We start from the raw sequence: 24928 nt of genomic DNA on the forward strand, positions 1-24928 counted from the left end.
GGCAGCTGTTAAGCTCAAGGAGTATCCTTGAAGGATGAGCCCTCAGTTTATACTGAAGGCACATTCCAGAGCTTGCCCAGCATGGTGGCCTCAGTGCAGCTCAGTCCCAATTTTCTCACTTAAACTTCACCGTGACAATCTCCTTCTTACTGATTGTTAACCAATTTCCATCAAATTAACAAGCTCCTATAACTCTAAAAGCCAATCAGTGTTTTGGCTAAGGCTCTGGGCTTAGTTTTTGTGTTCCTTGTTTTGGTTTTCCCTTTCTGATGACTCAAGGACTTCTGTTCTAATCATAATGACTATTTGGACTGAGGTCCCATCCCATGGGCACTTCCTCCTCTTACACTGTCCTTATAACTAGTTCATACTTTTCCAAACATAACTGGGCTTTATGGGTAAACTGAGAAAGTATTTGCTAATAGCGAAGCCTTGACATTCTCTTGTTTTTCATTTTCAGTTACTTCCTTATTTCTACCTTCTGAAGTTATCTCTAAGAACCCCTTTTATAAGTACTTATCTGGTTCATACTTAAATTTTTTTCCCGTTTTGGCCTGAGTGCCTCCATTCCACATATGGTCAGTCTCTTCATAGAAGAAAAAAATGTCGAGTTTTACATCATCTTTTCCCTGGAAAGATAGTTCCAAGCTGTCCTCTACCTAAGGGGAAGATGAAAACCTTCATAGACTGTAATGAAGGAAATATATTTTCTTTAAAAAAAAAAAAAAGATTGTGTTTTATAGAGGGAGAATATTGATTGTAAGAGAACATGTTTCTTCAAGCCAAACACCTCTGAAATTGGGATTTATTGGTAGCGTACCATCATTTGATTTCTTTCTTAAATGCATACAAAATAATGTTGCTTCTTACAATTAAAGACAACTCAAAGTAAATGACTTACAGTAGCCAATTACCACTCTGCATAACATCCTGTTCCTGAGCCCTTTTCTGACTAAAGAAGGAAAGGAACCAAAGAAAAATGATTCCCTTTAATAACCAAGTAAAACTATTAGGAAATAAATCTCTCATCAGAATCAATAATGAGTACTTAAGTAAACATGACATCATAGAAATTCATATACAGCCCATAAATCATTACACTATGTACATGAAAAGAGGAAGAAATAAAAGTTAAAGATACAAAGAATTCTGGGAGCATTTCCCTAAAGAAACTTAATCTACAAATAATTATGTTCCCATTAGACTTGGTGCATCTGTCCGTTATGGCACTAATCACATAATTATTATGTGTTTTTCCCCCAATTAGACAGTGAACTCCTGAAGGTAAGTACCATAACGTATGCATCTTTGGGTCCCAGGTGCAGAGCGCAGGGCCAGGCATAAAGTGAGTGTTGAGTAAACATTCTCTGTACGCCTAGAGTTCTCCTGCTTTGACTGTGACCTCTGGAAAATATTTTTATATTTTTTTAATAAATAAATTTTTTAATAAACTAGAATAATTATGATGGAAAAAGTAATTTTTCAGTGACTAACCATACTTCTACTTGCTTCCCAGGACAACACCTCCCTGGGAACAAGCAAATTAAGAGTAAGATGTTTGAAGAAAAAAAAAAAAGAAGTAAGACATTTGCAAGGAATCATGGGCTTAGAGCACAGAAATCAAATTGTCTAAAAGGAGATTTCATGTAAGTCATGATGACCTATTCCTAGTTGAACTCTGAGAAAATTGCTATGACCCAGAACCTATGAAGTAAATATGAAATTCAAGTACTATTTGAAATGATTCTGTATTTCTAACCCTTAGCCACCAAAGGACCATTTCATGTTGATAATAATAGAATGCCTAAGGGAACATGAAATTAAAGGATTCATGAGAAACAACATAACATCAGGTAAGGTAGGTGGGATTCTTAATTATTGTATTAATTTTATATTATCTGGTACATTAATTATATATTGTTAACTAATATAATGGCAATAAAATCATCTGCAAGAGTTCAAGATCCTTTTCTCCTTCTCAATGTCAGTAGAAAGACAGATTTTTTAGTTTTCCTTAAATAGTGTGGAAACTCACATAACAAGCTTCTGCTGAAGTCATCCTGGCTAATACTGAATGATCAAATGATATATGCAACATTCTTAACTGGTTGTCTCTGAGCTGTTTAATATAAATTCTACTTTTGAAAAGACATATTACTTATGAAGTAAAGAAGATTTTTATTACTGACCTTCCCAAATTTGTGTTTGAGTGGAAGTCCTACATCCTGAAATGCTGAAATAATATCAGATTTATAATCTTGTATAAAAATTCCTAGGTCAACATCTTTACTATAAGGAATAATGTTGCATTGCCGATACCATCCTAAAAATAAAAAAGAAGAGAAACAAGAACATTTTTTAAAAACTTAAATTAAGAAAAAATTAGTCACAACTGTATGATGTTTTTAAGAATGGATTTTATTTCATAAGATTAGACTTAGAGTGCTTTACCAAAATTATTTTAAAAAATTAAATCTGTGGTTATAGAAGCCACTTGTTGAAGAACGTTTTTCTTTCCTTTCTTCCTTCCTTCTTTCTTTCCTTCCTTCCTTCTCTTTCCTTCCTTCCTTCTTTCTTTCCTTCCTTCTTTCTTTCCTTCTTTCCTTCCTTCCTTCCTCCCTCCCTCCCTTCTTTCCTTCCTTCCTTCCTTCCTTCCTTCCTTCCTTCCTTCCTTCCTTCTTCATTCACTTTTACTGGCCTGAGCACTCATCATCCTCAGAAACTTTCATGATGTATTTTAATTTCTAAATAAGCTATTGGCTTTAATAATGTTACCTGGGCCATCCATTAAAAAAAATTAAGTTTTGAGAATTTTTATCAGAAACCCCTAATGATGAAGGCTGCCTTTAAGGTATGCTAAAAAATATAATTTAATTCTTTTGCTTAACCAGTATCCCTTCTCTGAGCTGTAATTTGTAGAACTTAACAGCTCTGAACAGCTTGTGTTTGATGGGTCATATAAAAAACAGCAGTATCAGGGGCGCCTGGGCGGCTCAGTCAGTTGAGCATCCAACTCTTGGTTTCGGCTCAAGTCATGATCTCGCAGTTTCATGGGTTTCATGGGCACTGATGGTACACAGCCTGCTTGCGATTCTCTCTGTCTCTCCGCCCCTCCCTGACTCACACTGTCTCTGTCTCTCAAAATAAAGAAATCAACTAAAAAAAAAAAAAACAGAACAGCATCATCCTCAATTTTCAGCACACTGACAATATCAAAAATATTTCTAGGTAAAAACTGAGAGCTTTTTCCCTAAGATTAGGAACACGACAGGGATGCCCACTCTCACCGCTGTTGTTTAACATAGTGTTGGAAGTTCTAGCATCAGCAATCAGACAACAAAAGGAAATCAAAGGCATCAAAATTGGCAAAGATGAAGTCAGGCTTCCACTTTTTGCAGATGACATGATACTATACATGGAAAATCCGATAGACTCCACCAAAAGTCTGCTAGAACTGCTACATGAATTCAGCAAAGTTGCAGGATACAAAATCAATGTACAGAAATCAGTTGCATTCTTATACACTAACAATGAAGCAACAGAAAGACAAATAAAGAAACTGATCCCATTGACAATTGCACCAAGAAGCATAAAATACCTAGGAATAAATCTAACCAAAGATGTAAAAGATCTGTATGCTGAAAACTATAGAAAGCTTATGAAGGTAATTGAAGAAGATATAAAGAAATGGAAAGACATTCCCTGCTCATTCATTGGAAGAATAAATATTGTCAAAATGTCAATACTACCCAAAGCTATCTACACATTCAATGCAATCCCAATCAAAATTGCACCAGCATTCTTCTCGAAACTAGAACAAACAATCCTAAAATTCATATGGAACCACAAAAGGCCCTGAATAGCCAAGTAATTTTGAAGAAGAAGACCAAAGCAGGAGGCATCACAATCCCAGACTTTAGCCTCTACTACAAAGCTGTAATCATCAAGACAGCATGGTATTGGCATAAAAACAGACACATAGACCAATGGAATAGAATAGAAACCCCAGAACTAGACCCACAAACATATGGCCAACTCATCTTTGACAAAGCAGGAAAGAACATCCAATGGAAAAAAGACAGTCTCTTTAACAAATGGTGCTGGGAGAACTGGACAGCAACATGCAGAAGGTTGAACCTAGACCACTTTCTCACACCATTCACAAAAATAAACTCAAAGTGGATAAAGGACCTGAATGTGAGACAGGAAACCATCAAAACCCTAGAGGAGAAAGCAGGAAAAGACCTCTCTGACCTCAGCCGTAGCAATCTCTTACTTGACACATCCCCAAAGGCAAGGGAATTAAAAGCAAAAATGAACTACTGGGACCTTATGAAGATAAAAAGCTTCTGCACAGCAAAGGAAACAACCAACAAAACTAAAAGGCAACCAACGGAATGGGAAAAGATATTTGCAAATGACATATCAGACAAAGGGCTAGTATCCAAAATCTATAAAGAACTCACCAAACTCCACACCTGAAAAACAAATAACCCAGTGAAGAAATGGGCAGAAAACATGAATAGACACTTCTCTAAAGAAGACATCCGGATGGCCAACAGGCACATGAAAAGATGCTCAACGTCGCTCCTTATCAGGGAAATACAAATCAAAACCACACTCAGATATCACCTCACGCCAGTCAGAGTGGCCAAAATGAACCAATCAGGAGACTATAGATGCTGGAGAGGATGTGGAGAAACGGGAACCCTCTTGCACTGTTGGTGGGAATGCAAATTGGTGCAGCCGCTCTGGAAAACAGTATGGAGGTTCCTCAGATAATTAAAAATAGACCTACCCTATGACCCAGCAATAGCACTGCCACGAATTTACCCAAGGGATACAGGAGTACTGATGCATAGGGGCACTTGTACCCCAATGTTTATAGCAGCACTCTCAACAATAGCCAAATTATGGAAACAGCCTAAATATCCATCAACTGATGAATGGATAAAGAAATTGTGGTTCATATACACAATGGAGTACTACGTGGCAATGAGAAAGAATGAAATATGGCCCTTTGTAGCAACGTGGATGGAACTGGAGTTCCAGAGTGTGATGCTAAGTGAAATAAGCCATACAGAGAAAGACAGATACCATATGTTTTCACTCTTATGTGGATCCTGAGAAACTTAACAGAAATCCATGGGGGAGGGGAAGGAAAAAAAAAAAAAGGTTAGAGTGGGAGAGAGTCAAAGCATAAGAGACTCTTAAAAACTAAGAACAAACTGAGGGTTGATAGGGGGTGGGAGGGAGGGGAGGGTGGGTGATGGGTATTGAGGAGGGCAACTTTTGGGATGAGCACTGAGTGTTGTATGGAAACCAATTTGACAATAAATTTCACATATTGAAAAATAAATAAATAAATAAATAAATAAATATATTTCTAGGTATATTTACTATGTATCTACTTCTTAATTAGGTGCTATAATACTGTTCTAAAAAACCAAAACCTTACTACTACTAAGTGCTCTTGGATCTCCCCTAGTATCTTTCTAATTCTTTCATCCAAATTATTCAGAAAGTAAATAAATGTTTACAACTGTCTTTACAGGCACTGCTATTGGGCAATACTATTTGGAATTCTAAACTTTAATTTCATTGTACCATAGATCTAAATATCTCGGATGGGGTCTATCTCTAGGTTGAGAAAAATCTATACTCCACATCTAGCAAAGAAACATAAACTCTTAAAAATGGAAGGCTCCTTAAATATCATCTAATCCAACTCCCTCATTTTGCTCCTAAATGAAGAAAATCATGGGGCTAAAAATGCAAAACAAATCATGACAAGTGATTAAGAGGTATTTCTGATGACATCATCTATAACACAATCTTGCTTCAAAAAGTTAAACCTTAAAGCATATATCACATAAATGTGTGAGATGTACTCTCTTTTTCTTGGCTACTCTTAGTGCAAGCTCCTTGACAGAAAGAACCATGTGAATTTCCACAGAGCCTAACAGATAGCCTAATCATATATCCCGGTTTCTGTCTATCATACCAACATGACTACTAATGGCACTCCTTTTCACTCTCAAGAGTCTCTTGGACAATAAATTATATAGTAACACTATAAAAACGGGAGCAGAATTGGGGCACCTGGGCAGCTCAGTTAGCTAAGTGTCCGACTTCGGCTCAGGTCATGATCTGACAGCTCATGAGTTCAAGCCCACATCAGGCTCTGTGCTGACAGCTCGGAGCCTGAAGCTTGCTTCAGATTCTGTATCTCCCTCTCTCTCTGACCCTCCCCCACTCATGCTCTGTCTCTCTCTCAAAAATAAACATTAAAAAAAATTTTTTTTAAATAATTAAAAACAGGAGCAGAATTAATTTCTGTACAAATAAAGTTATAATCAAAGAATACAGTTACAACCAACTACAGTTATAAACAAGTGAATAAAAACAATTAAAACTTAAGGTTTTAAATAATTCTAAATTCCAAAGGAGTTTGATCCAATGTATCGTGGAAAGAGACCCATAAATGTTTCTTAGGTTCTAACAGCAACTTGCCTGAGGACTCTAGAAAAGTCTACATTTCCCATCTGAGAACGAACAGAATGTGGTAAGGCAGTGATGCCCAACCAGTAATACTATCAGTGACTTGAAAAAGATTTGTGGGAATACCTTATGCTATGTCCTTTAGCCCTCCTCTCATTTGTGTGGTGTAGGTAAAGAAACAGAACAGTTAAGCGTCCAACTTCAGCTCAGGTCATAATCTCACAGTTCATGAGTTCGAGCCCTGCGTCGGGCTCTGTGCTGACAGCTCAGAGCCTGAAGCCTGCTTCAGATTCTGTGTCTCCCTCTCTCTCTCTATCCCTCCCCTGCTCATGCTCTTTCTCTCTCAAAAATAAATAAACATTAAAAAAAGTTGGATTTTTTTTTTTTTAAAGAAACAGAATAGAGGGTTTTTTTTTTTAAAAAGGCAGAACAATCTTTAGGATAGAAATAATAAAATGCTAACCTAAGGATTACCTGGAGATCAAACACAGTCTACCCATTCTGATATAAATTTTATACATGGCTTACAGTTTTTGGTAAACACAACATGGCCTTCCTAACTCTTTTATGTTTCTGAAATTAATGTCTTTAAAGAAATCAATAAATTCCTGTTCCATGCACTACGCTTATTCTGTCTATAAATATGACACTTCAAATATCACTGATGTTGTGTCATCTCAAGCAATCATCCCTAAAGGCAAAGAGGATGAAATGACAAAAAGACAAATGTAAAGCAACAAAGAATTTTACCTAGACAAGTTCCACTGCTCAGCCAGAACCGGACTCCCAATTTCTTTAACGTTCTGGCTGCTAGCTGCAACAATTCCTTTGCACTCTTCCGAAAGGCCATGGCTTCCACAGTGTTATCATCAAGGTACTGCTACAGATAGAACAGTCAACTATTACAGCCATTTCTAAATTGCTAGAAATATTTCGGTGACATCTAAATTAAATTTGAAAATTAACCCCATATTATAAATTTTCTGTTATAAAAAATCCAGTCTCAGAGTTCCTTGTTACTTGCACATTTAATTTATAAGACCACAGGAGCAGATTCTTCGAAAGACAAGTAAAAGGGGAAGAAGTATAACCAGGATTCCCAAAGGATGAGACTTAAACCTTCATCCACTCCCTCCTCCACATCACAATTTAGCAGACTAGGCAGTTAGGAGAAAAGAAGACTAATTCTGAGAGCTAAAAGCATATCTGAACAAAATGCATTCAGTGACGTTTTCATGATTCACGGATTCAATTGGTCTTTTGAGACTGCAGAGTGTAGTAGAAAGAGCCTGGGATTTTGAATCAGATTATCTGTGTTTAGGTCTAGCCCCTCTTCTTCTCAGCTGTGATGCTGGGCATCTCACCTCAGAAGAGAACACAAGCTCTATGTGGAAAGTGACTTCATTTCATCACTTTATCTCCAGTGCCTGATGAGCAAGGGAATGAGAGAACAAACCTCTCTTACATATAGTTTCCTCACCAGTAACTTGAAGGATAATAATTATACTTCGCAGGACTGCTGTGAAGATTTGATAAGACAATGGATGACAGAAAAAGTCTCATAAACTATGAAGTTCTATACAAATATCATCATGATTATTTACTTGGCCATGCTTTTCTAAGTTTCTTCATTTTTAGACTATTCTAGACTGAGGAAAACACTATAAATTCTTCACTGATGCTTCACTACCTATGGGTCAAAATGGAAACTTCTTGGCATAGCAGAAAAGGACATTTGTGTTCTGGTTCCTGTCTACTGGTCCAGCCTCATCTCTACCCTCCTCATACTTCATGATACAGCAGTAACTTCTAACTCCCCCAATATACCACAACTTTTTGAGCCTCCGTGTCTTTACACATACTAATTCTTTTATCTGAAATGCTCCTGACCAACAAAATCTTTTAGGTCTGTGTTCCACCCTTTGAGAAACATTCCCTAATTTTCCCAGGAAGATGTATGTATTTATTCTACCAGTACTGCCCTTTTGTTCAACATTTGAAGGGAAAAAAATGTATTTGTCCTAGATACAAAGACAAATGAATCTGTTCAATGAGTTATAATAGTTACCATGTATAAACACTTTGACTATAATTCTTATCATATTTAATTCACAGTTTTTATTTTATTTATGTTTCCTCCGCTAGGCTATAAAGATGGTTCCTGGAGGGCACATACTAAATCTCCCCACCACTGTAGATACAAATTTAGAATCGTGCCTGGCACATAATATGTGAACATCACATGGTGGAAAATGGGTAAGTGATGAATAAATGAATATGACCCTCCTACACTAACCCTGCCTATAATATCCTGTAATATCCTGTCATTCTTTCATAATATAACAGGAGAAAATATGGTTCCTGGAGGGACTCTTGGGATTTTTTTTTTTAAACTTTATTTATTTATTTTGAGAGACAGCGAGAGTGGGGAGAGGTGGAGGAAAAGGAGAGAGTGACAGAGAGGGAGAGAGGGAGGGAGGGAGAGAGAGAGAGACAGAGAGAGGATCTTAAGCAGGCTTCATGCTCTGTAGGGAGCCTGACACAGGGCTTGATCTCACCATCATGAGATCATGGCCCGAGCCGGTATCAAGAGTTGGCTGCTAAACCGACTGAGCCACCCAGGCACCCTGGGACTCTAGGGATCTTAAGAAAAAAGTGTCCCTAGGAAGAAAGTGGGCTCCCAGAAGATAAATTGCCTTCTCCAGAACATACAAATTATACAGGATCCCTTCAAGATGAAAATATCTTCAGAGTCATAGCTTCCCTTAGAACATATAACTGGAGGAGTACCTGGGTAGCTCAGTTTTGGGCATCCGACTTCGGCTCAGGTCATGATCTCATGGCTCATGAGTTCGAGCCCTGTGTTGGACTCTGTGCTGACAGCTCAGAGCCTGGAACCTGCTTCTGTGTCTCCTTCTCTCTCTGCCCCTCCCCTGCTCACACATGTTCTCTCTCTCTCAAAAAGAAATAAACATTTAAAAAATTTTTTAAAAATGACTGGAATGAGGGGCACATGTTCTTACCCTTGGTGTGGTGGGAAAGACTGGAGACCCAGGTTTTAGTGAATGCTCAGCCAGTAATGACGGAAAACTGACACAAAGTAATGACACAAAACTGAAACCTCATTTTTTTTTTTAATCTGTTAAAGGCAAATACTTGCCTTATTTCACAGAGTGACTGTAAGGGTCAAACTAAATAACAGACATGAAAAGTCTGTGATTGATAAAAAAACGTTACCCTGATAGTTATGTCCTACTGAGGCTGCCTCCTGCATGGACATACTCCCACCTCTGACATACCTTTCCTAACATGACATTCCCAGAAACTCCATTTCTTAGAATTGACTCTCATATGTATTAAAGTGTATACACTTATCAACCTTTTACATCTGTTATGGATTTTAAAAATTAGAGTATGCATAATCTTTTCTGCTTAAAAAATATCTTATATCAATCTTGGGCTTACCATGCCTCTGGAAAAAGACAAAATCCCAATTTAAATATCATGTCCATTTGATCTTTGCCATTCAGGCAACCTTTCCACAAACCTTCCCCCCAAGTATAGACTGAAAGTAACATGACAGAAGCTATCCACTCGTTTTATAGATGAGGAAATTAAGGCTCAGAAATTTGCCCAAAGTCTCATAAAAAAAATTAGTAGTTGGAGAAGGATAATATAGCTTTGTAGATATTTATAGGCCAGATGTCCAGATATTTCCATGTTTCCTTCTGGTTTTTCACTGGAATTCAACAGACTAGATTGGAACTCATTAATTACTTTTGATGGTTACTGCTGAAACAAATCAAGTTGAGGAAAATGTAAATTATCCTATTTCTAAACTTCTTGGTAGATTTGAGAAAATAATTAAAAGTAAGTAAGTCAAGAGAACACTTCCCATTCTCTTCCCCCTCCCATCCTGAACTATTCACTATTAGAACCATTAGGTAAGGCAGAGCAAGAAAATGCATATGAGTGGCTGGTGTCAGAGCCTGAGCAAGTGATAAGAGAACCACATGGAGGGAGGTGTCCAGTGCTGGGAGTCAGAGCCTGAGCAGTTTGAGAAGTATGTCTATAGATGGGGGCAGCCCAGTAGGAGATTATTAACACTCAAGCAGGGTGAGGACAGCATCCATGTGGGAGACAGGACAGAAGCAATGACAGGAGACTAAACAAGTAAGTAAATATATTAAGAATAACAGGAGTTATGTTTCTTACTATTTGAGAAGGGAGTCACAAATAAGAAAACAAACCCTATGATGTTTAACTGAAACATAAAGTAGTTTGCTGGTGGTATCAGTGTGAATTCATGGATCTTGATAGATGGATATAGAAATAAATAGAAATAAATACACACACACACACACACACACACACACACACACACACAATCACTCAGAGGGTCTGTGTGCAACAAAACCCAAGTAGCAATGAGCACACCTGGCATCCAAACCTTCACTTATTTATTTATTTAATTATTTATTTATTTAGAGAGGAAGAACGTGAGCAGGGGAGGGGCAGAGAGAGGGAGAGATAGAATTCCAAGCAGGCTCCGCACTGTCAGTGCAGAGCCCTACGTGGGGTTTGATCACATGAATGCTGAGATCATGGCCTGGGCTGAGATTAAGAGATGGACACTTAATCAACTGAGCCACCCAGGTGCCCCCAAACCTTCACTTCTAAAAGGAACCAGGACTTAAAGAAATGGCTGATTCCATGTGTGTGGCAGGGAAATTACAAGATGAACCTAGAGCACCTGTGGCAAAGAGCAAACAAGTGCTCAAAAACTGATGAAGACATGTCAAAATGACAGAAGTCATCATGGAGGGGTTCCCACTGGCCAAATATGAATCAATTTGAAGATAATGAAAATAATGAATGTAGTGAATAAAATACAATGCAGTAAATAAAATAGGAAACCATGAGTTCATACTGATATAGACAAATTAAAAGATTGATGATGAGGGGCACCTGGATGGTTAAGTCAGTTGAGCGTTTGACTCTTGATTTTGGCTCAGGTCATGATCCCAGTGTCATGCGATCAGGGCCCTGCCTTGGTCTCCACGCTGAGCATGGAGCCTGCTTAAGATTCTGTCTCTCTACCTCTTTCCCTCTTCCCCACTTGCACGCTCTCTCTCTAAAATAAAATTGAAAAAAAAGATTGATGATGACACTGACAATATTTTCATAGTTTTAAAGTACCTTCATGCCAAATTTCTATTAATGACAAAGGGAAAAACAGAAACTTCACAGGGTTGAAGCTAGCAGACAGCACTTTAGTCAAGTGATCAATGTAACATAGCAGTAATGGGACAAATCACAACCACACAGCACCTGATAGGATGTAATGAGAAGAGCACAGAATCACTTGTGGTGTTCCTACTACAGGTGTATAACCTGAATCTAACATGAGGAAAAACAGACAAACCTCTAGATGAGGGACAATTTACAAAACATCTGCCTGTAATCTTCAAAAGCATCAATCATAAAACTTTAAAAAGGACTATCAAACCATTTCAGACTGAAGGAGACTGAAGAGATGAAAAAATTAAATACAACATGTGATTCTGAATCCTTTTATTATAATTTATTCTGAACTGAATTCTTTTATCACAAAAGCTATTTCTGGGGCAATTAGCAATACTTGAATGGGGATTAAAATGGTGATCTAACATCCTTATTTCTGTATTAAGACAATGTAGGACAATGTTTTTGTTTGGGGAAAATACTAAATTATTTGCGGTTGTGGGGTATATGGTCGACAACTTACTCCCAAATGGTTCAGGAAAAACATTTATTTGTATTTATTTACCACTTTTCTGAAAGTTTAAGTATGTTTCCAGAAAAAAAAAAAATTAAAAATAGAAAGTTAGAAGGTTGTTTTATGAGTTCTGTGAGATTAGTTCACTGCTTACTTTACACCAGGCATTGTATTTAAGATTGTTTGGCGCCATCAAGTGTTCAAAGTTATATATGTTCACTTTAATTTGAAAACGGGACCTTGGTTCTAATAGTAAGAAATAATGAAGAATGAAACATTTAAGAGAATAAGAATAAAAGAGTTATCAACTTAATTAGGCACCCTAAATCAGTAATACCAATACAATAACAAAAGAGAAAAGCAGATTAGAAATCACAAGTATACCTTGCTGCAAGTGAAGGGACACAAATAATGTAATTAAGAATGAATACAAAGTTCCACCTGATTTTACTATAAATATAAACCGACGGGATGGTAGTCTTGCTATGTGATGGTGCTTTAAACACCAAAACTACGAGGCTATATATGATAAGCTGATAAGCCTTCTGAGCATCTGCCATCCATATTCTTTACTCAAAAGCTGATTGAGGGCTTGCGCTGAAAATTTCAAAAGCAAGAATGAAAACACGCAATTAAAAAACCTGATACCATCCTAATGATGTACCAATATTTTGAAGCATTTTACATTTTACATTGCCTTCTCACAAAGATCGTCAAAATCAGCCTGGACAAATGCTTGCTAGGGAATGGAGAAGTCCTAATAAGTGTCCTTAGAAAATTCATTTGATTCAGATGAGCACCTTATTCTCCAAACATTTTTCCAAATTATAGGATCTTTTCTTTGTGCCAGATGCTGCTCTAGATATTGGGGCTACAGAAGTGAACAACAAGCCTGCCATCAATAAGTTCACATAATCTAGTAGGGGGACAAGACATACACTCGCAATTCACTGTGGGAAGTGCTCTGACAGAGGTGGCAACCAGAGCAAACTCCCTTAAGGCAAGAAGAGCGAGTGGTCAAGCTCAGGCAGCAGACTGCATCTCCTCTGCTTCCTGTTACTTCCTTCGTGGTAGGGGTATGATGCTCAGCACTTGTCGACTACAGTAGATTCGTCCACATAGTTTTCCAGCTTGTCATCCATGAGGCTGACTAGGTATGTTTCACAGCTCACAATTACAGATCTAAGGAGACTGGGCTGGGAAGACCCACCAGGAAGGCTGTCAGGCCTTGGTCCCAGGGACCAGCACCGCCTACCAGAAAAATCTTGCATTTGCGGGTGCGGGGCACTTAGCCAGCGATTATATAGCTGGTACTTTGTCTTCTCATTCTATTCCTGTCCATGTGTCTACACCTTTCTTAGAAGGGAACCCCAGAAAATAAAGGCCAAATGGAAGGATCGGGGTACCAAAACCCCACCATAAATTCTGACTGGTTTCACTGTATTTCTGTTTTAAGTCATCTCTCAGAGCTGAAACTTCATGCCTCTCAAAATCATCTTTACATCCCCAGGGTCAGCAGAGTTCCTGGGAAAACGGCTTTCAATAAGTGTTTATTGAATTGAAAGCGAGAGCAGCAGAATAAAGTTCAAAAAGCACTGGTCTCTGCATAGCATTTACCTTCAAAACCCTCATAAACACAGAACATTCATATGCATTGCCAGCCCTCTGAGAAAAACTGCATTTTCCGTGAAACCTTTCCCAAATCTACATGGTCCATCTTCTACAGTAGCTTCATCCTGGGGGGGGGGGGGGGGCGCTTTAAGAATGCGCCACCTTTGATAGTGTTTATGGGGTATCCTAACTGAAAGCAGAGGCCAATGCTAAACCTACCAGAGCCTACCCCAATAAAACAAGGCCTCCATAAACATCACACCATTCAACTAGGAGAGAAATCGTTTCTTAAGGTTAATGTTTACTCTCCTTAAAAAAAAAAAAAAAGATTCAAATAAAGCAATCTAGAAGAAAAACAATGAATCAAAAAAGATGTTTTCTTACCTATTTACTATAGGTCCCTTCATTTCCTACCCCTCCCTGGAAACATTAAAAATAAACACACCTCTTCTAATTTAAAAAGTACAATATTTGATTACTTCTAACCTGAAAAAATGCTCGAGCTTCCTTATACCTACACTCAATAAACCGAGAGTGTGGTATTTCTTCTAGAAACTGCACTGGATCTTTCGGGATGAGAACTTCGAGTCCATCAACAGTAATTTGTTGTAACTCTGGCCTGAAAACAAAAGTGAGGATTTCTTATTAGGACTTAACCCAGAAAGCTGGCAGCCTCTTCAAAACACACGATATAAGCAAAAAAGCTAAACGTCAAGCATATTTTCGTCAGTTACCACTTTTTAAGATCTACTCTCTCAGCACCTGTCAAATATACAATGCAGCACTGTTAGCTATAGTCACCACAATGTCCATTACATCCCTAGAACTTACTTATCTTATAACTGGAAGTTTGTACCTTTTGACAATTTTTACTATGTAAGCATATATCCATGAACATACTTTCTCCTGTGTTTGCACATTTTATGAATATAATCAAGAGTTGTATTATTTTACGCATTGCTTCTGTCACTCAACATTGTGGGATTCATCTACGTTGTTACACAGAGCACTAATCCATTCATGTCCCTGCTCTACAATACTTCATGGTATGAATACACAAAGTCTGGGGGCATTAAAAACAATGTTTCTAGTATTTCATATGCGTATTTCCTAGCACGCATGTGCATGAGTTTCTTGCTGTTGGGTATTTACATTTCAAAACTGATTTGTGTGAATTACATGTTAGATTTAATTACAAAATGTAGGAAAAGAGTAAGAATTCATGACTGGACAATACAGGTTTCAGAACTCCCCTTTACATCCTGAATTTACCTGTCAAAAGCTCCAGGATAACGGCCAAACTGTAACTTTCGAAAAGGAACAAATTTCCGGTCCATGCGTCCTTTGAGTCGTAAATGGCCGTGCCAGAGGTAGTTGCCACTCCTCTCATGAAAGACCACCAAGTGGATGGCATGATTAGCCAATCTGCAGATGTAGTGCAGGGGAATTTCGGTTCCAGAAAGTGAGTCTATTCCATCCAGCCGGGGGTCTTTGCTCTCAACCTTTAGGCACTGAAAGCCCATATTTTCAGCCATCCGAAACCAGCCCTCCTAAAACCAAAGAAACGTCAAGCTTAAATATTTAAAACCAAACACTGGTAGCAAAACTAAATGGATTCTTACATTGAGTCAAGCCATACACATATTTTGCTAATCTCCTCTTTGCCCAAAGATTTCAAACTAAGGGTGGCAAGTGGGGAAGGTGGTGGTGGGAGCATAAGGAGAATATCAAAAAGGGAAACTACGTAGCTCAGCACACATGTTCAAAGACACCCTTTATGAACATGCATATCAATTTCTTCCTTGGAGAGAATGCTCATCTTAGTGTTCTGTGGTTAGCATCTATAAGGCAAATGTTAATGTAAGGCTAGCACTTAAAATAAAACTTGTAATTTTCAATTTAACTTCTATTAATTTCTATCTTCAAATGTGCTTCAAGAGGGTGGTACTTTCCTCTCATACTTTGTTTCCCAACGCCTTAAACTGCTACTATAATAGAAGTCCATCAGGATGCAAACCATCAGAAAACAGACGAAGGCATTTTCCAATATCATTAGTTATAGTATAAATCTCATGTAGTAAAATTAATCTATATGGTAGATTTTTAGTCCTAAGACCAACAACCAGTGCTATGGATGATTAAGCAGCATAAATTATTGAGAACACCTGAGATTTTAATAGTAGGCTTTGTAATTTCCAAGGAACTTTAATAAACATTATTGCATTTACATGACATCTATCATATAAAATAAGTAGCATAGGTATGATAGATTAAAAAACAGACTCATAGAAGCCTTAAAAAAAAACAATAACAGGCAGAGCCACTGCCAGTACTTAGGTCTTATGCAACCAAATCCAAGGTTCTGTCCATTCTTAATACTACCTCTCTAGTCTCTATTTATATAATGTGTATGAAGCTCATTCCCATTCATTATCTCATCTGATGCCCCCAGAATCTACTTGAGGTCGTCAAGGAAGATATTATTATACCTAGTCTACAGTTAAGGAAAACAAACTTCTAGGTGGTAATATCAGATTTTAACATTATTAAATTAAGGAGCTGTGTCTGTAAGTTTGTCTTAAAAGCCACAGCATTCATAAACATTCTTCAAGAGTACTTTATTCACATCACTTACTACTGTTGAATGTTATCTGGATTAGCTGTATCCTCACCCATGCTCTTATAGCAGACATAGACCCCTATCGTAGTATTGATTATACTGCTTTTTAATTGTTTAAACTCCATCAATAAACTGCAAGTTCCTCAACCATAGGAATCAACAGAGTGACTAGTACCCAGCAGGTGCTCAATAGATATTTGTTGTTACTAGTGTTTATACTCTTATATGAGAGGAAGTGTTAATTCGGTAGAGAATGCTAACAGCAATGACAACTGTCCTCTCCTTTATGGATAAAGAACTAAACTGTGCCCTAGTCAAAGGAATTTGACTAGGAAATATCCTATAGAAAATATAGGATATAGGAATCCTATATTTAGCAATATAAATAAATATAAATCCTATATTTAGGAATATAAATATAGGAAATATCCTATAACAGTTCCAGGCCTGGCTTTACAATCTTCATAAAATCTTTCATGCATTCCCTCTTAATGTCTGCATCTAGGGAAGCAAAGAACTCCAAGGTGGAAAAACCATTTACACAAATGAAACAGCCTATATCCCTAAATCTCTAGAGAAAAGTCATCCAGAAATATCTCTGACCAAGAATATCCACACTGTACTTAGGTAAAGACAATTACTCCTTTCTTGTGCTAAATCAATGAGATTTTAGAGATGTTTTTTAATAGCATCTAATGCAACTTACCCTCGTTAATGCAATTTCACCTTAATTCTCCCTATATTAGATTGATCAACTATAGCACTCCTCTTTTTCCTTTTCTCATTTGGTCTGCTAAGAGGTGGAAAGTACTGACTGAGAGTGAGAGTAGCCAAGTCAGAGACGGAATCCACGGTGCAGGATGAAAGAAATGCATGATAAGTTGGTAAATCCAGGAAAAATTTAAAAGGCCAGCCAGACCTTGAAGGGGAATCAGACCCTGGGTTGTGGGAAGAAAGACTGACAGACAAAATAGGAGGAACTCTGAAACGGCTTATCTTATAATCATGAGAGAAAAGTCAGAACAAAGTAGTTGCTCTGATCAAACAGAGCAAAGGCCTAGGTCAAGGCTGTACTGCACAAATCTACTTCCAGTTGCCTTTGGCAGTCGTTTGTTCACTTTATTGTCATGGTAATAATAAGGAATAATTACATGCAACTTATGTCTACAAGGAGAAGGTTTAAGGAGGACAGGGAGAAGGTTGAGGGAGGCTTAGGGTTTGGGAAGGCTCTATGTGATGTCATATGTATAAAAGGACAAACGTGAACCTGTGTGCTGGGTACTGCTGACCTGCTTCTTCCACTGACTGTGGTCATATTAGTGTTGCCAATTGTAGCTTATTTCCTTTCTTCTAAAGTACTGGTCCTCAAAGCCAGTGTTACTGTATCCAAGAGTCATTTAAAAAAATTGTGGGCATATTTTTGACTACCATAATGATTGAGGAAGACACAACTGGCATTTAGAGGCATAGGCCAAGAATACTAGACACCCTAAAATCCAAAATATGAAAATCTGCCTTGTGTCCTGAGTAATTTCAAATGTTCTATCAGATAGTCCCGTAGTGAAAACCTTATTCGTAATCATCTGAGACCTCTACTTCCCAGGAATACAATAGCCATGTTAAAGGGGAGACAATTTTACTTTTTTGTTGTTGGAAACTTGCTCACTATTTTAAAAAACCACATTACTAACAATATCATTCATAATATGACTGTATATTTGAAGCTACTTGCATTCAATGATCTAACCGAAAAGTGCAACCATCTGAATTACTTCATTATGTTTTCCAGTGTAGTCATGACTGAGCATTTATATGCTGAAATACACATTTTCCTTTTATTTCTAATTTATATTATAGTTAAGACATCATATTGATTTAGGGGATTATGTATATAGGCAGGGTATAATTTCTATAAACCTCATTTGGGGAAAATAAAGGAACACTATAAAATACTCTTTGTAGAAAAGGTTGATAAGCTTTGTAGTCTTTTTCTATGTCAATTCCTAGTCCAGTAGGAATGGCTAACAAATACTGATGTTTAGGAATCAGTCAGTGAGAAGGTTGGCATAGCCTTACCAACCTTATGCTGAAAGTCACCAGTTTATGAAACATCGCCACAACAAAAAGCTTCCAACTGGTTTTCAGTTGGAACTGAACAAAGAGCAATTAACCTTGCAGAAAGCCTGTGTCATGAAAACCAAATAAAACAAATAACCATAACAAAAAATAAACACCCACAAGGGATTTAGAAAAACAAAATGTAGCAGGGGGCAAAAAAACTAAATAGAAAACAAAAAACATGACAATCTACAGAGCGAAAAAGACAAAACTGCACCCACGAAACAAGAACGCTATTATAAGAAACAAGAATACACAAAACTTTTTTAAAAATATAAAAATTTTGAGCAAGAATATGATAAAAATCAATGGCATTGTTAAAGATTTTGTTTAAAAGTAGAACAGTTAGAAAAAGATGAAAAATCACACAGCAAAGATAAGAAAATGAGAGAGTCAATTCTAGAGGTCCAACAGCCAAGAAATAAAAAATTCTTTCTTTCAGAAAGAAAGAACACTTTTATTCAATACTATCCTGGAGGGGTTCCTATCTAAATCAATAACTACCTAAATCAATAACACAAGAAAAAGAAATTAGGTGTAAGGGTTACAAAGGAAGAGACTAAATTGCCTTTTTATGCAGAAAATGCAACCAATCGCATTCAAAGAGAGAAAAGGAAAGAGAAGGTGGGAAAGGGGATGAGAAAGGGAGAATGGGAGGAAGAGACTTTGGACTTTATCTGTAGAGTGCAGAGTTCAGAACAGTAGCTGGGAAACAGGATGCAGCATTTCCATCTACCTATAGTAATGAATTGGAAAAGGAAGAGGAAAAATATCCACATTACCCACATGCCGTCCCCACCCCACACAAAACTATGAGATAGAAAGGAGTAAATCTTATCAGAAATGTGCAAAATCTGGGGCGCCTGGATGGCTCAGTCAGTTAAGCATCTGACTTCGACTCAGGTCATGATCTCCTGGTTCGTGAGTTTGAGCCCCGGGCCAGGCTCTGTGCTGACAGCTCAGAGCCTGGAACCTGCTTCAGATTCTGTATCTCCCTCTCTCTCTGCCCCTACCCACTCAGCCTCTGTCTCTGTCTCTCTCTCAAAAACAAATAAACATTAAAAAAAATTTTTTTAATGTGCAAAATCTGTAAGAAAAATTACAATATTCTAACAAAGCTCATCAAAGGACACTTGAATTAAAGGAGGTATATTTATGTTCATGGATAAGAAATCTTAATATTTTAACAATATCTAGAAACCTTTCATGCTTTTGCTTTCTCAGACTAGCCTGGATGATGAAAGAGACACACGGTCCAGGGACTCCACTGCCCCATCTGCCAGCCAGCCGTCCTGAAGAAGCAGAGCTGCCTAGCTGACTGGAAGTTGAGCTTAGCTGAGACCAGAAGAGCTGCCCAGCTAAATGCTACCCAAATCACTGTCACAGAATCATGAAACGACACAAATGATTGTTGTTTAAGCCAGTAATTTTAGTGTGTGATTGGTTACACAGCAGAAGCTAACTGCTGTATAAGTCAAATTAGAAATCAAACGTGCAAGTAAAAAAGAAACATTTTCAGATATGCAAGGTTTCAGCCTCCCATTCATCTGTTCTCAGAAAGGAATTCCTAAAATGTTGTGAAGGGGTTTACGGAACAATATATGCGCAGCACATCAGTCTGTAGTAAGGCAAAATGAGCAAAAGCTCTGGAAGGGATGTCTCTAAGGGAAAAGAAATGGAACTGAGAGATTACCTGATGTGTTGGATTATAAAACAGTTTTATGTTTCTGTTACAGAGTTTATACACAGGTTATTGACACACAGAAAACCAGCAAACAAAACAGGAGAAGAAAGTTGTATAAGGAACATGATGAGATTAAACTAGGTAGCATCCATGTGATTATACATTCATAAGGTCAACACTGACTACTAATTTAACTACAAAATGTGATTAATGACGATGGGAGAAGAGAGTGTGTATGTGCGTGTAAATGGAGGCAGAAGAGATGATCAGTTAAGTTCTTGTTATTCATAACGTAAGTAGGAAATATTTAAAAAGGCAGAAGCAGAAAATTTCATCTGTAAATGAGAAGATAAAGCAGGTAGAAAGAGGTGAAAGTGGTTGACTCTACAAGGGGAAGTAAGGGGTGAAGAGAGAAGAGCAGACTGCTCTTCTTCCTTATGAGTTCTGCATCACCATCTGACTTTTAACACAGTAGTCTAATTAAAAATAAATATTAAATTGAAAATACCACATCCTAACTTTTCCATAAGTTTAAGTATTTTCAAACTATAAAACTGGGAAGAAAGAAAAAAAAAAAACATGCCAGCAAAAATCAGGTACTTATGTGGACACTTCATCTGTCTCATCACTGGCATCACTGCCTGGAAAGAATCACAGGTCAGAAAAAAGTCGGAGCTCAGTCTCGGCGGCCCTGTGGGAAAGCCCAGGGCAATCAAGAGACCGTGCAGCTTACACTGCTTTCCCACCATCGTCCTGGGACATAAGCCTACCTATCCGGGTTGAAGGCGACTAAACAGATCCCATGGCAGAGTTAGTGCACACTTACCATGGGTGGCTGACTAGCTAGTTAAGTTCATTTAATCTGGTGCTAATTTTCTTACTCTTACTTTGATAATTCCTCAGAATGAAAAATAGTGAACTTGGGTGGTTAGAGGTATTGCAGATAAAGAAGGAAGCAGATTTTTGGCATGTTTGGTTGACTTTTGCCTTGTAACCACTAAGCAGGATGAAGACAGACGCTTGAATTTTTTGGATACGCTTAAGAAGCACACTCCATTTGAGTATCAAACCATACTGCACACTTACAAAGAGGAAAGAACAGTGCTGTAGACTAGTGATATCGCCTTCATGTATACCTTATTTAGCAGATACTGAAAGTTCTTCACCAAATCCCTTTCTACTTGCCTGCCTACACTGATGGAAGTGCTAAATAGCTCTTTTTAGCCTCCTTCACAACAAGAAGACATATGAGTCTAGTTCTGAACAATGAGCTGGAAGCTGTTTACCAGATGCTTCTGAGAAAATTTTTGCTTGAAAGGACGCATTGCATCACCATCCTTTCCTCTCATCTTACTGCCTTGAGCATGGATATGATGCCTCAGAACCAGGACAGCTGTCTTGCAATGATGAGAAAAATGAAGAAAGAACTTTAATAATGCCAGCCCTGACATAGTGGGCAGCTGAACTAATGTCAACAGCACCAATCTTTCAAAGTCTTGTTACACAAGAAAAATAAGCCCCCTATTTGCTTAGGACATTATTGTCTCCTGTTACTTATAGCTGAAAATACTCCCAATACAATTTATGAAAAGTTTTAAAGATTTTTTTGAAATGTTTTACATTTTAACTGGTTTAATCCCATACTATTTTGTAAAAGACACAGTCTGTTATCTGAAAGGAAATCATCTTACCTCATTCTTCCATAGGTGATACCGCAGTGCAAATGCAGTAAAGTCTCTTGGAACACAGAAAAACTTGCATTCTGAAGTGGAGCCATGAGAAATATTTTTGACTTGTTCAAAGTCTTTATTAATCAATTCCAGAATCAAAGGATCGATAAGGAACACTGGTACATTTTGGCTGGATGTTAGCATAACAAATTTTTTAACTGCACGCTGTTTGAGAAGAAAAGAATACCCTTTATTCTTCTCAACCAATACAACAATTTACCTTATTAAATTTTTATTCATTAATTTTATAAGAATATATAGAAGGCTTACTCAATAGATACCATGCTTATTACTGTATTCAACAAATAAGCAAATAAATAATACATGGTCCCTGCTCTTAAGGTATACACAATTGACTGAGGAACATGAACAAATATGTATAATGCAAGGTAAAATACTCTCTAATAAAAATACATGCAACAGCTACTAAGTAACTGTACATCAAAAGAATAACAAAATCTTCATTAGAGGAAGTCTATCTCAGATGGAAACTTTGGGCTTACAAATTATTCCCTTGGTATTAGCTACAACTTTTTGAGCCAAAGTGGAAGAGGAAATACCAGATCTGTCAGATTTAAAAAATCAGTCATGTCAACCTTTTCAAATTCAAAATCAATCGTATGTACCATTTTTCTTCATATTTGTTACACTGTTTAATAATGCTTATAAGCAAAAGATTCAAACTAAAATATCTTGCCTGCTTGACTATTCCCATATATAGTTTGATTTTCTAATAATATTTTTTTATTTTTAAAATTTTTTTAAATTTACATTTATTTATTTTTGGGAGACAGAGAGAGAGAGAGGGCACAAGTAGGGAGGGGCAGAGAGAGAATGAGACACAGAATCCAAAGCAGACTCCAGGCTCTGAGCTGTCAGCACAGAGCCCAAAGTGGGGCTTGAACTCACAAATCATGAGATCATGACCTGAGCCAAAGTCGGACGCTTAACCAACTGAGCCACCCAGGTGCCCCAATATTGTAATATTTTAAAATAGAATTCTTTTAGGCAATGAGTAGAGTCCCCTACTGAAAAAACAAATTTCAAAATTACAAGGGAAACACAATAATCACACTCAAGAGTAAGTAGCACCAAGGGCAGCAAAGATCGATAGAATAACAGCATTGCTTAAAAGCATACTTTAATGGAAGTAACAAGGATTTCAAAGGGATGTATGCCCATCAGAAAGGTGCCTCATAGAATTAAGGGTAAACTCTTATTCCCCAAATCTGAAGAAATATGTAAAAACATAAATAAGATAATAAATAAATAAGGATATTAAGACTTTTAAGGATAGGAAAAAAATGAGATAAAGCTAGGAATAAGTCTCTTACCATTTGTTTTTAAGGCAGAGTATGCAAATACCAAGACTACAATAATCTTTGCTCTAGAGTTTATTATCTCTTAGTGGGAGAAACATCTATAAGTAAAAAGCTAGTTAGAAAAACAACTTTATGCCAGAAGATTCAATAACTTAGATGAAATTAACAAATGTCTTTAAAACCACAATTAACAAATTACCACAAGATGAAACAGGAAATCTGAATTGCCCTATACCTTTGAACAAAATTGAATTTTTATATATATTTGTTACGTATTGACATATATTTGTTATATATTCGTATATATTTTATTTATTTATTTATTTATTTATTTATTTATTTATTTATTTATTTACACTGCCATCAAACAATAGCACCAAGAAGTAAAAACTCCAGACTCAGATGGTTCACAGGTGAATTCTCTCAAAGATTTAAGGAATAATACCAATTCTACAAAAACTCGTTCAGAAAACTAAGCAGGGAGGAATCCTTCCTAACTCATTGTATGAGGCCAGTGTAATCCTGATAACAAAACCTGACAAAAACATTACAAAAAAAATTACAGACCACCATTCCACATGAACATAGATGCAATTATACTTAACAACATACTACAAAATCAATTCCAGTAGTTTTATAAAAAAAAGGCCAAAAAAAAAAAGAGTAAATATCCTGACCAAGTAGAGTTTATCCCAGAAACTCAGTTTAGCATTTGAAAATCAATCAATGAAATTTACTACATCAACACAACAAAGGGGGAAAACCCTATGAGAATTTCAATACAGAAAAAGTATTTAACAAAATTCAATACCTATTTTAATCAGTGATTAAAACCTGTCAGTGAACTAGGGACTAGGACACTTTCTCAATTTGATAAAGAGTATGAACAAAAGTATCTGTTTTTGAGTTTAGGAGTTCTTCATTAATTCTTGATACCCATCTTGTGTCAGATACATGTTTTGCAAATATTTCCTACTCTGTGGCATTTCTATTCATTTTCTTAATGTGTCTTTTGAGGAGTAGAAGTCTTAAATTTTGATATGCTAACTTATCAATTTATTTTTCTTTTATGGTTGTTGCTTTCTGTGCTTTATACCAGGAGAATAAAAGAAGTGATTCTGGAAGAAAGATGATGAAATGACCAACACTGGCACACATAAGGTGCTTATTAAATGTTTGTTGAATAAATCTCATTCAGCTTAGTGTTAAATGCAAACATGATGAACACGTTAATAGCTTCATTATAATTATTGATGTAAATATAGATTAGGGCAGGGTCTAGGGGAAATTCTGTAATTCACCTTCTAAATATGCCTTCCAGATTGTTATCAATGTAATCCCTGGAAACAGATGTCCAACTGACTCTAAAGCCAATTAATTTTAAATCAACATGACTATTATCATCTGGCCTTCAGTAATTCATTTTGTTTACAAGAAAGAAAAATGTCTTGTTGAAAACAGGGTACACTGACACTCTAATAGCCTGTTCATCTAGAAGGGCTTGGTGGGACCCGTTCTTAGTGAAAGGCTCGCTCCTTATAATCATCATTTCATTTCCTAAGTGCTCTCAAGGCATCTGTTTAA

The 24928-nt window shown here is 37.0% G+C and overlaps 1 protein-coding gene across 3 annotated transcripts in view; it reads right to left on the reverse strand.

The window, feature by feature from the left end:
* The window catches only part of FKTN (fukutin), a 90955-nt gene that overhangs the window by 33134 nt on the left and 32893 nt on the right, over positions 1-24928 (reverse strand). For all 3 annotated transcript variants that reach the window (XR_008291056.1, XM_053204844.1, XM_015077220.3), the window contains exons 4-9: positions 21984-22187; positions 15143-15420; positions 14357-14489; positions 7252-7381; positions 2190-2323; positions 532-659 (exon numbers count right to left, since the gene is read on the reverse strand). Coding sequence is in view for 2 of the 3 variants with exons in the window: in XM_053204844.1 (XP_053060819.1) it covers positions 532-659; positions 2190-2323; positions 7252-7381; positions 14357-14489; positions 15143-15420; positions 21984-22187 (1007 nt within the window). In the remaining variant the exon portion in view is untranslated. The remainder of the gene's footprint in view (positions 1-531; positions 660-2189; positions 2324-7251; positions 7382-14356; positions 14490-15142; positions 15421-21983; positions 22188-24928) is intronic.

This window comes from Acinonyx jubatus, chromosome D4, assembly GCF_027475565.1.
Source record: "Acinonyx jubatus isolate Ajub_Pintada_27869175 chromosome D4, VMU_Ajub_asm_v1.0, whole genome shotgun sequence".
NCBI lineage: Eukaryota > Metazoa > Chordata > Mammalia > Carnivora > Felidae > Acinonyx > Acinonyx jubatus.